The sequence below is a fragment of the Jatropha curcas genome, chromosome 11 (genome assembly GCF_041381405.1).
Source record: "Jatropha curcas cultivar XTBG-Jc1 chromosome 11, XTBG_Jcur_1.0, whole genome shotgun sequence".
NCBI lineage: Eukaryota > Viridiplantae > Streptophyta > Magnoliopsida > Malpighiales > Euphorbiaceae > Jatropha > Jatropha curcas.
This window is the reverse complement of record NC_143161.1, coordinates 23,102,654-23,119,742: the sequence shown is the minus strand read 5'-3', so window position 1 is coordinate 23,119,742 and position 17,089 is coordinate 23,102,654. Positions and strand designations below refer to the sequence as shown.

At 30.7% G+C, this 17,089-nt stretch overlaps 1 protein-coding gene and 1 long non-coding RNA gene across 2 annotated transcripts; both read right to left on the bottom strand.

Annotated features, from left to right (window-relative positions):
- Nucleotides 1-4,440: 4,440 nt before the first annotated feature.
- LOC110009911 (uncharacterized) lies at nt 4,441-5,128 on the bottom strand. The gene is made up of 2 exons (XR_002284777.3): nt 4,926-5,128; nt 4,441-4,728 (listed from the first exon to the last, which is right to left on the bottom strand). It is a non-coding gene; the product is annotated as an uncharacterized LOC110009911 (long non-coding RNA).
- A 1,332-nt stretch (nt 5,129-6,460) lies between these two features.
- LOC105637389 (putative gamma-glutamylcyclotransferase At3g02910) lies at nt 6,461-7,329 on the bottom strand. The gene has a single exon (XM_089716077.1). The coding sequence runs from the start codon at nt 7,263-7,265 to the stop codon at nt 6,729-6,731; it is 537 nt and encodes a 178-aa protein (XP_089572203.1). The 5' UTR covers nt 7,266-7,329; the 3' UTR covers nt 6,461-6,728.
- Between the last annotated feature and the right edge of the window lie 9,760 nt (nt 7,330-17,089).

The window sequence follows — 17,089 nt, the reverse complement described above, 5'->3', positions numbered from 1 at the left end:
CAGCTCATTTTCACAGTCGCGTGACGCGACTGGCAGTGGGGTGACGCGACTGGCAGTGGGGTGACACGACTGGCAGTGGGGTGACACGACTGACAGTTGGGTGACACGACTGGCAGTGGGGTGACACGACTGACAGTTGGGTGACACGACTGACAGTTGGGTGACACGACTGACCCAACCAAAAACTTAAAATTGGTTTGATTTATCCTTGGATTAAAAGACTTCTAGATGGCATTAACCCATTCATTTTGCATCCTCGTATCATCATTGGATCAGGCGGGGCATAAAAAACACGCGTCAACAGGCTGTTGAACCCGTCTAAGACTTTTTGCCACGTCCCAGATAAACCGAAATGGCCGTTGTTCCGGTCGAGCACTCTCTTTTCTTTGCTTTGTCCAATTCCGTTTTACCAAACAAGACTGACTTCTGACTTTACTTCAACAGCGAGTGTGAGTTCCTCATCTGAGTCTAGGATTTCCAGATTCCATTTAACTTTAACTTAGGTTAATTTAAGCCAAAAGCAGACCTACGTCAGGATAACCTTTCTTTGAAACACTTTGGTAGTGCTCTCGGATCAGAATGAATTTAGCATAATCTAAGAAAAATATAAAAACCTAGTGAAAGTTCTGATTTTTAAAGCAAAAATATCTGCAAATAATATTCAAATAAACAACATATTATGCTAAATTAACTACTTATCAATTTCGGTTCAATTAACAAGAATAGTGGCAAACAAAATGTGGGTTGGACAATTAATAAGCTTATATTTCCAAAGCATGAATAATTGCTATGTTTATGAGCAGTTCAGTAGAAATGTGCTCAACTTTAGAAATTTGAGCACGAATAAGAGTATTGCATCGGCCAGGTACCCTAATATGGTCACACATTTTAATTGTTGCACCCTACTTATAAAAAAGTCTTTATCTTGATGTTACACCTCATTAATCTCAAATTTAAAATTTATCGAACAAACTGAATTTAAATTCTTTCGTAGACTATGTGTATACGCATTATATAAAAGTGCGCTCAACTTTACATATATGGACATGAATATGATTATTTTTCTTGGAAAGTTTTTATAATACGGTCACAAATTTGTATTGTTGTATCCTACCTTTAAATATTACTTTTAAATCGACACTGCATCTTACTTATATTGGCACAAATTTTCATCATAGCAAACAAACTCGATGTCCTTTCTGGACTTAGCATGTGAAGAAGATGAGTTCATCATCACTGAGGACAACTTTTTGCTTACCAGTGCCCTATTTTTGAAAATGATGTAAATCTACTGAATTTGAAGTTGATAAGATTCTTGCAATTCTCAAAGATTTTGCTAATAAATGCACCCTTGATATACTCTAGTAATAAGTTGGCTTCCTTAGCATTAATTATGTGTTTAAAGCTGATTAAGGGTATTATATGCAAATAATGGGTAAAGATCTATGTTTAACTACTTTCTTAATTATAGAGCTTTTTTTGTTTTTTCTAAAGTAAGAGAACAAAGGGAGTGAGATCAATGGTTATTTATGTAAAACCTCCCATGAGCAAACCTTAGCTCTCATATTAAGTTATTATTCCCATGAAATTTATTATTTTCATTTTTTTTATCAACAATCCTTCTCCCAATAGCAATAATTAGAACAAATCAATCCAAATGAGAAAATCAGCTTGGAAGCATTAAGTACAATAATAAACTTTATCATGAACAAAGGAAATAAAAAAATAATATTATAAATAAGATCAAATTAAGTTACATCAAATCCCTAGTAATAGAAATTAGTTCAACACCATAAATAAATTAAACCCAAAAAAATTTGTAATCATTCTCAAAATACATGATGAAAATAAGTACAAAGAAAGTTTGAGAACTAAAACTGAAGAATAATTTTCACTCTCATAACTTGAAAATTTCTGCCAAGCCATTTTTTGTACTCGAAAATAATTTTTTTCCCGTTGGACAAAAGCAAGTTAACATTACAAAGAAGAGAAAAATGAATAAAAAATGTTGGCGATAGATTTTGGGGAAAAGAAGGAAAGATTTGGAAAGTTATGCCCTAAGCAGATTTCAAATCAAGAATTATTTTCTTCAAAAATCCTTTAAGATCACAATTTGAAAATTTTGAATTTTGAAATACAATTTGTGAAATAAAATATCCCCTTTAAGATTTTCAAACATTTATTTAAGGAAATAAAATATTTTAGGAAAGGTAGTTGAAAAACTAAAAAAGATATTTTTATATAGCCTTAATATGACATAGATCTTCTTTCTATTTTAACAAGATACTAAATAATCCTAAGATACCTAAAGACACTAATCAAATCTTTAATTCTTCAAGAATGCCTAAGTCTTAATCTTCCATTGAATTAATTGAATCTTCACTTGATAATTTCTCCATTAAAATTCCTGCAAAAGACTTTAGCACAATCTACATAGCAAATCATTCAATTTATTATTTTTGTTAATCATCAAAATAGAATATTGTAATAACCTTGAGCCAATAAATAAATGACCAATAAAACAATGTATAATAAAACATAAATGAGCCAAGTACCTAATCATTCATCTACATATGTTAGAATGTATAATAAGACAATGACTCAAAAATAATTAGCTAAGTACCTAATCATAAATGAGTAAGTACTTATCAATTATTTTGCACTTGGACAGATAAAGCCAGGCCTAATATTTTATCATTTTGGTGATCATGGGAAGAACTATCTTGTTATATAGCTCATAACTTTATTTGGGTCCATTGGGCATTCTTATGAATAAAAAAATAAATGAAAAAAAAACATTATTATTTTTAACATTTTTATTGGGAAAACTAAAATTCTTTGATTTGGATAAATTATTTTATATAGGATTTTTTTTTTTTTTGAAGGAACTTCAATAGAATTTGAACCACTTTAATTACACAACATGAGTACTTTGCCAATTTGCCATGTCCCTATAAAACACTAAAGCCTTTTATTAATATGTAATTTTATCCCCTAATAATATGTTAAATTATGTAACACTGCCAATCATGTGTGGTCTGATTGATATTTCTACCTCCTATAGAAGATGTAAGCAGTGAAAGGTCCTGAATTCGAGTTTTCTCCATCATAAAAGTTATCACCAATTTGGTGAATCTTATTTAAAGGGGAGTACTGCTCCCTATAGTGTAGCCCATAGCATTATTTCGATCCATCGGGCCTCCTACGTATCAAAAAAAAAAAAAAACTCATGAATCGATTGAGATTAGCGGCAACCTAAAAGCTCTTTTTCTTCTTCCACGAGCAGCCACTGGTGAGCTCTCACTAGTGGTCACCCCTTTTTCTTTTTTCTTTTTTTATTTTTTTACAAATAATCCTCAGATGTGTATATAGATCTGAGTTATTGTCGCCCAAATATTGAGATTTATTATTCTCCATATTTTGAGATTTTATTCTTAAATCTAATTTTGAGTTATTATTATCACCTTTATATTGATTTTGTCTAGCATCTTTTGTTATTTGGATAATTATACAGAAAGAAGTGCAAATCTCATCTCTAATAGAAGGAAGAAATTCGGAGGTAATTAGATCAGATTTGTAGAAAGACCATAGAGTCGAACAGTGGCCATGAATAGCCACCAAGTGGAACAAGCGATCCCCTATGATATAAATATTATACTTTATCAACTCGATCAGATACTTCAAATCAAGATTGTGTTTCTTTGTTCTTTGTATAAGTGGTTTATTATTAGACTTCCTATAAAAAAATATAAAAACATATTAATCTATATTTTATACCTGTATACAGTTCTCTCTTAATGAAATTCTTAGTTTGATTTCTTCTAAAAAAAATAACAAAAATTAGAATTGCTAAATTGTAGAAGTAAAAAATATTAAAATGAAGACTTAAAAAAGATTTCTCATGAAAAAAATAGAATCAAACGTTATTGGCAACTGCTCATTTGAATTGATGAAGTGCAAAATAAATTCCATCATTTGATTAGGAGTTAAAATTCATGGATTTGAAGAGTATTTTTAGAATAAAATTTTAATGTTTAAATTCTACAGTTAATAAAAAATAAGACAATTTCTTCTTCCTCAAAAAATAAAAATTAGACAATTAATTTTTAAGAGTTGAAGATGATTTCAAAATGAAGAAATTTAAACTCTTAATTAGGATTAGTTTCCAAATGAAAAAATTTACCAAATAAAGATCATGTCATTTAACAATCTAACCAATTTAAAATCCTTTAAGATGTAGAACTTCTTTTGAGGTGAAAAACCCAAAAACTACTTATATAAACTATAAAAGTAGCTTAATTAAACTAAATGGGACTAAACTTATAAAAATACCCTCAACTTTGACACTTATTGAAAAATCACTCTAATTCGACTTTTGTATCCTTAGCACCCCGATTTACAAGCTTAATTATATTAGCACCTTATTTTCAAATTAGCACCTTATTTTCAAATTAGCGTTAATGTTTGAAATAAAATAATATGAATGTATGACCCACAATATAACCTTAGTTAACTTAACCCAATCCTCAAAACTCCCCGTTTTGATTAAGAAAACAATCTTCCTGCTTTCTCTCTTCTAACTTCCGTCATCGTCTCCTCCAGCGTCCTCCATTGAAAATGCATCGTCTCTCTCTTCCTCGTTATCATCTAGGACATCTTTAATTCCTTGCAATGAATTAGTGCCATCTTTTTCTAATTCCTAAAGTTCATGCTAATAAGAGTTTGGTTCTGCAGAATATTCAGATTCTAGATCATGTGATGAGGATATTAAAATAGAAGTTTAATTTATCATATCCCCTTCCTTTGTTCATATCAAAACAAAATAAAGAAGATTACTTGTACTTCTAGTCGATATTAAATCTACTCTAGGAACTGAAACATAAAACGTTGTTTATTTATTGGCATATACTAATGAAAAGACTAACCTTTTCCCAGGGAAGATTGCTTCGAATTCCCAATCCGATTATTGCTCATTTCAAAAACATTCTCTGATGATACTGGGATCTTAAGATCTTCCGATTCCTTTGACAAGGAAGCTGCAGTTTCAATGGAGGACGTTAAAGAAGATGGCGATGGAAGTTAGGAGAGAGAAAGCGGCAGGATTGTTTGCTTAATCAAAACGGGTAGTTTTGAAGATCGATTTAAGTTAATTATGGTTATATTTTGGGTCCTACATTTATATTATTTTATTTCAAATCCTAACCCTAATATATTTAAATTTGTAAATCGGAGTGCCCAAGGTACAAAGGTCGAATTATAATGATTTTGCAATAAGTTCCAAAGTTGAGAGTATTTTTATAGTTTTAGCCAATAAATAATGCGGTACGTGTAATTAATTCATCGGAAACATGTCCCTTTTGATATTCATAAATTATTTTTTAAATATGCCTTATTAATGTTGTAATTTTCCCTATTTCATTAAGTGAGCTTTCTTTTTCATTCAATATCATAATTTTGTAAAATAAAATAGTAAATTTGTGGAGGTTTTCCGGCTAAACTTCTTCAAGCTGCAATTTTTGTCCTCAGCCAACCTAACAAATATATATATATATATATAATTCTCCCTCATAATTGAGATTTGGACACCGGTGGTTTACAAAATAAATACTAAATAATTTTGAGATACAATAAAAATTTGAAATTGATTTTTGTCCTTTTTTAAAATATTCTCAGTTCGTAAAACTGGTTTGGATTTAATAATGATACCTAAAAACAGTTTTAAATTACAATTGGCGGTAACTATTGGTTTCATCAATTACAATTGATCGAATCTAATTAAAATTGGGCTATTATTAGGGGGCTTAATAGGAAAGGCATTTTAGTAATTATAACTGTCATCTTCAACATAAAAGAATACTGTAAAGCAAAATCCTAGTATCTTTATAGCAATAGCAGCTGCGTTTACTGCTCTATTTCATATGCAATCATGTTTTTCTATTATTCCTATCTTTTTAATTTATAAAAATAAAAAGAATCCTCTATTCCATTCTTAAACCGTCTGAGCCTTTTTCTCCTTTTGTTTTTTTTTTTCAATTTTCAGGTTTTTATTATCATGTTTTTGAAAAATTTTGGTGAAGAAATAGGATTCTTCGTGCAGTTTTCTTGTCTTTGATTTGAATTTTTTATCCAACCATAGTCCATACGGATCCGGTTAATAGTTTTTACGGGTTCTTATCTGGTTTTATAGCCCTCCGTTTTAGATATTCAATTTCGGACTAGACCATGATCCGACTTTCGATTAAACCAGTTGGACCGACCGCTCCAATTCGGTTCTCAAAACAATGATATGAACACTTTATATTTTCATTTAAATTAAATCAAAGAGCTTGAAAATACAAATTCAATATATTACAAAACATCTTCATATTTAATGTAAATAAAGTTAAATATTTATTTTTTAATGATTAAATTTTTTCGAAACTTTAATAAAATTAAACTCATTATTAAAAGGAATTCAAAATATAAAAATTGAGCAAACATTTATAAATAGTTACAACAACATGGGGGTTGATAGCTATATATATGGACACAATTTATCCAAACTCAAGTATCCTAATTTATGCTGGCGCTGAACCTCATAGACAACTAAAATTATGAAATTAGTTCTTCATTATTACATAAATGAAAAGGAACAACATAACAGCATCTGAATTCTGAAACCTTCCCTCGTTCTTATTGCATTATTGTTGTAATCATCCAATGAGGAACGACCCCGTTTAATTTCAAATTCAAGAATTAGACAGAAACAATTCTATAGCGTCAAGGAAGCTAACACCATCAGGCCTATTTTCCTTTCTGACGTACTCTTTACTATTTGCGTCTGTATACTCATTTAACCCAACTTTCCCTTTCCTAACCCAGAGCCTCTCCCCAAATTTCTTATGTGCATAATACGCTTCTGCCTCCACCAAAACGACAGCGTTTCCTTCTCCTTCCCTTTCTGCCTTTGTTACCTGAATCGGAAGCCTCTCGTAGTGACCAGTTCTCGTCCCTTCTAACTCGTCCAATAGGGCGAGCCCCTTGATCGACACGGAGTAGAGTTCGCCCTTGACACGGTAGCTGCCGTCGCTGCTCGGGAGGTTAATCAAGTATGGGATCCCGTGGGGCCCAATAACGAGCGGATAGGGGCGGTGTGTAATGTAGGTGCCGAGATAGGCTGCGTCGTTCTGGAGGATCAAGTCTTGGATGAGGCTGTAATTTGGAAAATTCTGTTTGAGAGTTCCATAGGTGAAAATTAAGGTTCGTTTGGTTTGGGAATCAGCCATCGAGAGAGAGAGAGAGAGAGAGAGAGCAGAAGCTTCAAAATGAATGGCCTCAGATTTCGAAGGGAAAAAACGTAAGCAAAATGGAACGGGTTTGGGCTGGTTTCAGTTGGATGGGCTAAAGAACTATTTTCCGTTTATAGGCCTAAAGCATAGCCCAAATACATTTCTTACTTCCTTTTTTGTTCATTCAAAATTCAATTTTTTGGCCTAGGATTTTATTCCAGCTAATAAATGAATTTAATAAATTTTATTTATATTTTATATTCAATATAAATAATATTTCTTCATTTTTTCAAAAATTAAATATTATAAAGTTCATAAAATTACATAACTTTTTTTTTGAAAATTAAATTACATTACATTTTACTAGTTATAAACTAATTTCATACTATAAAACTATATGTACAAAAAAGAGTAAAATTTTATTGTAAAATATGAACTTGGACTGAAATGGAACTTGAAAAATTGAAATCAATATCAAAATTTCGATTGATAATTCTCGTTCCATTTCAATGTGAATCGAAATCCTAATGTGATCCGAATGAGAACCTAATTTGATTTGAAAATTTAACTACCCCATAAATTTTTTATTTAATTGAAATTAGTAAATAATTAATGCTCCGTTTGTTTGTGTTAAATAACTTACTCGAAAATAACTTACTGAAAAATATTTTCTATTGCAAAAATTTTTCTTCAAAAATATTTTTCAAATGACTTATTTTTTATTGTTTGGTTGTAATATTTAAAATTAGTTAAAAATATTAAATTTTTTTATCTTATAAGACTATAAATAATAATAATAATAATAATTTTATAATTTAATAATTTTATTGTTAAATATGAGAAGAATACATATATATATATATATTATGAAAGCCGCTTGTGGTGGTCGATGGTAAATGGTGACTGGTGATAGTGACAACAATGGTTAATAAATTAAAAAAATATGAATTTATTAAGTTTATCAATGTTTGAAAAATGTTTTACTCTCTGAAAAATGAAAAATTATTTTCCTTAAAAAATTACTTAATTTTCTTTTGATCAAGAAAATATTTCCATTGACTTATTTTCCTGAATGCCTCAAAAAACGGAAAATTATGAAAAATATTTTTCTGTAAGTTATTGTACGGAAACAAACGGAACCTACATGTAAGCCTAAATTACTTAACTAAAATTTTTCTCTCTCAAAAAAAATAAAAATGTATGATCACATATTTATTTGTTCTCATGATGAATTTGTTTATTTGCTTGTAATACTACACCAGTGACCGTATTCCAGTAGCTCCTATAGCAATTTTATGATATTGGAAATTAAAGTTTATGTGTTACCAATTAAATTCATAAATTTTTCTGCTCTTATACATAGATTGAAAACATTCCACTGAATTAAGCAAAATTTTTTGGTAGAAAATAATATTAATATTAATATTAATATTAATATTTTATATTTTATATTATTTGAAATTTTTTAGGAATGGGAACTTAATTAAATAAAGTAATATGAAATTTAGAATTCTATTATACTATTAATAGTGAAAAATACTAAAGATTAATAAATGTAAAAGTATAATAAAAATAGTCTAGAGTAAATGATAGAACAAATGGGTCTTAGTGATTTTTTTTTTTTTTTTTTTTGAAGAGAAATACTATTCCATTAAATTGAATAAAGAAGAGATAATTCTTGTGGGGCATTTCTCCACTTTTGAAAACTAGTATATCTATATATCTATATAAAAGTTGAAATAAAGAGAAAATTCAACACTCTTTCTCCATCCAACTTTAAATTTTTTTTTTTAGAAAATTTTAAAATTTTAATTTATTTTTCTACAACTTGATAGGTTGTTAAATATATTTTTAAAATCAAAATTTATTTATAATTATTTTAGTAAATATATTTAGATGATTGTGAGTTTGAAAATTTTAAATTATTTAACTAGATAGCTAGATAATTACATTTAAAATGAATTACAATTTTAATTCTTATATATATATATATATATATATATATATATATATATATATATATATATACACGTTTCTGTTTTTTTATGCTTTAGCGGCATCTTTCTGTTTTTTTTTTTTATTCTTTTCATGGCTCTCTTATGCTTTAGGAGCATCTCTTTAATTTCTTATTTGAATAGCAATTTTTTTTTTTCAATTTAGCATGTTTTTTTTATTCTTTCTTTTCAATTTGGTATATATAATTTGAATTTCTTTTTATATACTTTTTTATTTTCTTTTATGTTATTTGATTTACTCTCATGTATATCAGCTGCAGAATAACAGTTTGAGGCAAGTATTGGATTCTTGAACATTTTAAACTCTTTGAGCGGCAAAATAAAAATGAAGAAGACGATGGTGAAATTTGCCGCTTTCACCTTCTGGTGATTTGTACTTATATATAAAAGCAAATGAATGTGAGTCCCGTATATGTATGGCACAACCCAAGAGGAGGGTGAATTGAGTTTTCTAAAAACTGATATAAATTTTAGAAATTCTAAATAAAGTATAGAATTCTAAGTGCAGCGGAAAACACACAGAACTTTGTGAGAATAGAATATGGATTAGAATCACCTCACAATGTTCTAATTATAAAAGATAGAAAGTCTGTGCGAAGTGCAGCTATTGATTAGAACAGCTTCACACTGATTTATACACTATCAGAGCTTCTTTATGAAGGAAAGCTATTGAAATTAGAACTTCCTCATAAAGTTTGAGAAATCATATAAAGCTATGTGAAAGACAGTTATTAAATTCAGAACTTCTTCACAAAGCCTTAATTAAATATCATAATGACTTTATGATGGAAAGCTATCAAGATTAGAACTTCCTCATAAAGTTTAGAAAATTAATTAGAAACCCAATCAGTGAAATATACTGTGAATAGAACAACAGTTAGAACATGGTATATTCACTTATTAGAATACCAGAGTTCTAATGTTCAGAAAAGATAAGACTTATTACCGTTTTAGAACATCTGAATTATTAACAATTTTAGCGTTTCTAAAAATTAAACAAAAGTGTTATAAAGACAGTGTCAAGCAAACTTCATAAGTAAAAAGATTAACACAGAGATTTATAGTGGTTCGGCACTAACTCGCCTACATCCACTCCCCAAGACGCATTTTGAGATCCTCAACTATGTTATCTCTTTTAAAGGGTAAGAGACAAACCAACAGGACAAGGCAATAGATCAACACCTAGATCTACCCTTTTGTTCCACTAGATTTTCTAAACGTTCTAGTTAACCTCAACCCTTTCTGTTTTTGGTAGAGTACAGAAACTCAATTCAAGACATTAACATTCCACACATGGAGAAGGTCGCTTGACAACCTCTATCTCAATAGCTTCTAACCTAAGCTATTACACACAAAAGTTTAACAGATAAAGAGTCTGTCTACTATAGATTACAGAATCTAAATAGACAGAAAGAAACGCATAGATAAGCACAGGAAAAACAGTTTTATCAGATTAGAAGATCGATTAGAACACAGAACCGTTTTTCAAAAGTAATTGTAAAACTTCTTTTCACTTTAAAGATAAAAACGTTAAGTGTAGAGATGAAAAGAAAATGGGAGTAGAGAGTAAGTTTTGAGAGATAAAGATTTGATCAATGAGAAAATACTCTTAAAACGAAAACTCTTACTTCACCATAGCTTAAGACGTGAAAGCTCCTATTTATAGAGAGCATCGTGTCTCTTGCATTTGGAAAGTGGATATTTTATCAAAATATCTTCTTTCCTTATTTAGAAGATATGAAAATCTTTGTTACCAAAAATTTATTTTATCCTTTTTGGTAAGAGAATAAAACATAATTTTGCTTTCCTTCAAACAAAAGATTTTCGGCAGCATTATTTGGAAAATATTTTTACGGAAGGATGCTCTTACTAAAAACGAAAAAGATTTTCCTTCGTTTTTAAGGTAAGAAAATAAATTTAAGTACTTTAGGTCTTTCAAAATATATTTCCGAAAAGTGTATGATTTTATTACCAAAAATATTAAAGAAGAAATCTCTTTAGTTTTAGGAAAATAAATCATTTCGATTTAAAGAATATTTTCAAAAATAAAATATTTTTACAAAAGAAATTATTTTGAAGAAATCTAATTTTCCGAAAAATATTTTTGAGAGAAAAATAATTTTTGTGCTCATATATGGATTTTCTCTCTATCCTACAAAGTATCCTAAATACCTAGCTACTAGGTCCTTCGAATATCTTCACACTCAATGTAGGACTTGCCTTGTACGATTTCTTTCCATACACATTCTGCATAAAAAATATTAGCACAAATAATATAATTTTAAATTTATTTGTTTTGTATTAATCATCAAAATCCGAGATTAGAAATTGACCATTGAGCTAACAATGAAAACAACAAAGAAAAATTCTTTTTCTTTTATTATTTATTTTCCATCTTTTTTTTTTTTTTTTTTTGAATTAGCAAATGGAGTATTGCTTTTTATAAAGAGTTCGCTATTATTGATCACCTCCTTTATGCTTTATGGGTTTTATTTTTGCTATTCTAATTCTTTTATCATTTTTTTATAGATTTTGGATGACGATATGCTCGCCTTTAAATATTTAGATAATTAAATAATTTCATTCCAGCTTTTAAATTTTTAAAATAATAAATTTATAGTTTGATTTATAGGTAAACAGTCCTAAATTAATTTTATCTTATTGTTAGGAGCACATTTTATTTGGTCATCCAATTTGAATGATTTTTTAATTTCTTTATTTTTGTCTTCTTCATCTTCTGCTTCTCACTTTATTATTCCTGTAATATAAAGAATACATAAACAGGAAATATTTCGATCATCATCTTGCAAATATATAAACAGGAATGGATGGACGGTGAAGACTGAATAGGGTCAAGCTCCAGATGCATTGTTAATTTTTGTGTTCACTAAAATGTCTAACTTTTATTGGTCCCTTAACGCAGAAGTAACCTATATATATATATATATAAGTATTTTTTTTATAAATCTCTATTTAATTTCTACTAATTTAACAGCTTTAGTACTCTAATCTGGGGATTTTCTATTATGAAAATATATGTTGATTTAGCTTTATTTTTATTTTTATTTTATTTTTATTTTTTAGTTTTTATCTATACGTAGGTATTGTGCTATTTAATTATTTTTTTGTTTTGCTATTAATTGGTGAGTATATGAAAAAAAAAAAAGAACAGTACTGGCTATCTCTCAAACTAATTATGAGTTTTCTATTAAAAAATTATTTATTTTAATCAATCAATAGCACCTTATTTCATATCATATTAATACATCATTATATAGTATTAGATAAATTAAACCATTATAGATTTTTCAAAATAAGATTTTTAAATATATATTACTAAATTTATTTTAAAACCTGAACAATCAATTTTGATATAAGTACAAGATAAGGCTAATTTATTATTATTTAAGGGTTTACTAAAACTCTTTCTAATTAGGTTTCGACAAGTTATATTTAAAAATAATTCAATAATAATACTTATTCAAACAATTAATTAATATTTGAGCCACTTCGCGGAATTATGACTAGTTTATAGAAAGCTAGAGTTAGAATATGAGCCCCTATGTTGATTTGTCTTCTGATGGCTACATTAGATCTAGAAGCTAATAACTCTCTACAGTTCTTAATAATTGTATCAAATTCAAAAAAATCTAAATCCCTAAATTGTGATTCAAAAATAACATTCTGGGAATCAATATAAAAAGTTCCTAGAGATAAAAGGTTCCCTTGGAGCCATGCAAGGCATGCACGTAATGTCATTGCTTCCATTGTGCATGCGTCCTTGTAACTTGGAAAAAACACCTGAAATTGCTCGCAAATAATATCGCTCTGCATCTTCCATAACCGTCCTGTGACACGCCATACGAAGCAAGGTGAAGGTTGTACCGTTGCAAAAGCACTGCCATCCATGAAGGAACGATTTTACAGTTGTTGGAAATTCCAACCTCTAACCGACCTGATTCATATTGGATTAAGGTCTTGTTGGACCAGTTTGCCATTGTCTTTGAAGTACAAGTTTCTAGAGCCAGTCTTGCTCCATAACTTGCACTGCTTGAACTAAAGAAGGGACATAAAAATCCTTGTTGCTCCATATAAAATTGTTTTGGCCATTGCAGATTTTCCATGCTACAACGACCATCCTCAGAATCTCATGGTTGTCTGTTGCATCTCTTTTGAGTTCCCGCAAGTATACGGATCGCAACGTAGTAATAAAAGATCGATCCCACGAGAAACGGTTTGAGTACACTTGCTACTTTATTCTTACTGATATGTTTACAGGAATACAAATATAAAATAGTTCTAAGGAATTTCTTAGTTATTCTAGATCTAATGATTATTCAACTTCAGAGAATAATGTGCATTAAAATACTTAGAATAATTAATAATAAAGACAAATGTGTAGTAAAATACTTAGACTAATTAATTGTACACAGGATTTTCCTTTTCTATGCAAAAGCTTGTAATATTCAATAAAGAATCTCTTAATTACATATGGTATAATATAATTCAACTTCTCAGTATAGAATTATACTATCTATTATATGTATTTCTACATATAATAAAATCCCTATCTTGTTAAATATTAAACCTAATTCTTATTCTTTGATTATTTCAATAAGACAGATTTAATTTTAACAGAAATAAGTAAAATATGCATATGTAAATTCAATTCAATGAATTAAATCTCTTTGATCTTTACTAAACTATTTCCTTCTGAGAATATAATCTAGTAACTTTGATTAAACAAAGATCAAAAGATAACTTAAGGAATTTTTATTGAATACTACCAATTAAAATTGTTGCTTTGTATAGAAGAATTATGAAGACCAACATACAACAAGTCTATAAAACAAGAGAAAGAAGTAATCAAACTCAAGCCTCCGGAGGGCGTCACACCTCGAGGAACTTCTTGGTGTTCTTGGCACAATCAATAACAAGTGACTTTCGTCAATCTTGCTCTAAGTACTACTAACACACTTCTCCTAATACAATCTAAGTGTTTTTGTGAATGTAACTCTGAATAAGAATTAATTCTGTGTCTCTTTGTTTCTTCACTTTGATTGCTATTTATAGAGGAGGAGAGTGATGGTGGTTTTGGTAGTGATTGGTTGGCCAAGAGGTGCTTGAGGTGACTTCTCTTGGGAAGAGTCCCGACCTGTGCATGGAAAGATATGATTTTCTGATGAAAAGGCATCAATTACGTCTTCTGGAAATCTCGACTCGCGCTCGCGTATATGAATGTCGCGCTCGCGACTTCTGCTTCAAATGCTTCTGCCTCTCAAAAGTTCTTTTCGCGCCCGCGCATATGGAAGTCGCGCTCGCGACTTTCGCTGGCAAACTTTCAGACTCTCGAAGGTGCTTTCTCGCGCTCGCGTATATGAATATCGCGCTCGCGTCTTCTAGTCCAATTGCTTCTGACACTCAGATCTGCTTGTCGCGCCCGCGTATAGAATGTCGCGCTCGCGATTAGCTATTCTGGTTGTAGCTTGCGCGAGCGACAATTGGTATTGCTCGCGACGTGGGAATTTTTCTTTGTTGCGACTTGCTTGAACGCGCGAAGGCTGGATCAAGGAATTCTTCCATCTTTTTAACTTGTTTTGACCCTATTTTTGTATAGAACAAGTCTTTGCTCCAACTTTGTTCCTGCAATTCACTTTAAAACAAAACAACACGAACAAACGTAAAATGTACAAAAACAATCATGCATTCATGCAATTTATATCGAAATAACATAACAAGATTTGCCCGCTTTGCGAGGCTATCAATTCCCCCACACTTAGCTCTTTGCTTGTCCCTGAGCAAAATATTTATCCTTCTTCCTTGAACTTCATATTGATCATGTTTGTTTTTATTCGTTGATTTAGACTTCTTAAGTAATTTACCAAAGATAAGAGATTTATGCATTTTATGAACCAAGTAGTATAAATGTATATGACATGCAAAAAAAATTTTCAAAATAGCAAATAAAAAATCTAAAGTATAAGAAATCTAGCCATTTTTAAGAAATGAGATAGGCAATCCTCCATCCCTAGAATGCAAAGAATAGGAAGTACTTTAGATAGCATACATGTATTGTTTCTTATCTCAAGGCATTTTTAGGTCGTCTTTTTTCTAACTCACTTAAGTGGTTGCATTTTATGCTCCATACCACTTCATTGCTCTTTTTTTATTTTTTTTTTCTTCTTGTGGTTGCATTTTATGCTCCATACCACATTTTTTCTTTTGCTATTTTTATTCTAGCTATGTGGGAATGTAATTTGATAAGTGGTTGCATTTTATGCTCCATACCACTTTGCTATATAAAAAAAAAAAAAATGGATTTTCCGTTATTCCCCTATCGTATATTTTTCTCTCTTGAACATACCTTCATCCTTTATTGACTTGAAACATACAAGTTTTTAATTTCTTCCTATTCTTTATTCAAGTTAGGAATCAAGCTTTTCTAAAACAAAAGATAATGTCTAGATAGTTAACTAAAGATTAGAATGTGCTATTTGAAAATTTTAATATGTCATATGTAATATATTAACACTTTAAGTTCATCTAAGAATTTAATCTCTTTAATCATGGTATATTATTCAAGACTTCTATTTCAACAAGCAAAATACAAACAAATCAACATGTAGAGACTAAAACATTGAACTAAGGCAAAGAAGTTGACTTTTTTAATTGTCACACATTTTTTTTTTAAAACATAATAAAAATAATGAAATGTAAGTCTCCCCCACACTTAAAAGCCACAATGTCCTCATTGTGTGAGGGGAAAATGCAAATAAAACATACGACACATGCATAAACACACAAACAAATACTAAAAATAGAAAGAAAAACTTAAAGGGAAACAGAAAAACCTTAGGCCTCCGGAGAACCTGGAGGCGATGGAGTGAACTCGATGTGTTGATGGTGGAAATATTTCATCCACTTCCGTTCCATCCGTTCGTGGTTTTTCTGGATTGTATGCAGTTTTTGTCCCATGTCAAGAACAGTAATTTGCAAGGTTTCCTGCGATTGCTGTAAAGCTTCCACTTTACTCAACACTTGTTTCCACCCTTCAACTTCATCTTCTTCTTCTTCTGCATGAGAAGATGATGTGACCGGTGCTTTGCCCTTCCGCTGTCTTTGCATTTGTGCCTCAGAGGTGCCGTCAGTACGATCGCTTTGCCCGATTCTTGCTTCCCATGGCTTCCAACGATAGTTAACTGTACTGCCAGCTTTTACTTCTTCAACTAAACCTGTCCTTTTCAAGAATGCGCCATCCATATACCGAAAAGTGTCTGTAGGCTGGGGCTGATAAGGTGGAATAGGCATCCGAGCAATATGTGCCAAGATAGGCGCCAGACTACCCACTCCTAAAGTAACTTTGCCTTGATGACAAGAGGCGTTGTATATCGTATCGAGTATTATTCCTGTGAAAGTACACTTGGCTAGGCGTGTGTAGCGTTCTCCTTCCGCTATAGTATATATGGGGAAAGGAGCCTTTTATCTGGTGGCCAAATCCTTTCGTGCTGGTGCAGAGGAGGAAGATCCTTCCTTGTTCTTCCTAGCCTTTTGCTTAAATGGCATGGTGTGAGTGTGGATGGTGTGAATACCCAAATTTTGAGGCTCAGAAAGCCTGTTTTCCCGGACTGCAAACAGTCCGGCCGGACCGGAGGCTATTTCGGAAGTTCACCGAAAATATGTCAATATGGTACTTAAAACGTCCGGAATATCGCGAGGATCGCGGAACAGGTCCCGGAATATTTTTCGGAGGTCCGGAACTCCCACAAAGGCCCCCGGAGCGAGGCACGGTGTCCACACCGGCCACGG

What these genes read in the sequence shown, in the direction of transcription:
- LOC105637389 (XM_089716077.1), bottom strand. Translation starts at nt 7,265, where the DNA reads ATGGCTGATTCCCAAACCAAACGAACCTTAATTTTCACCTATGGAACT.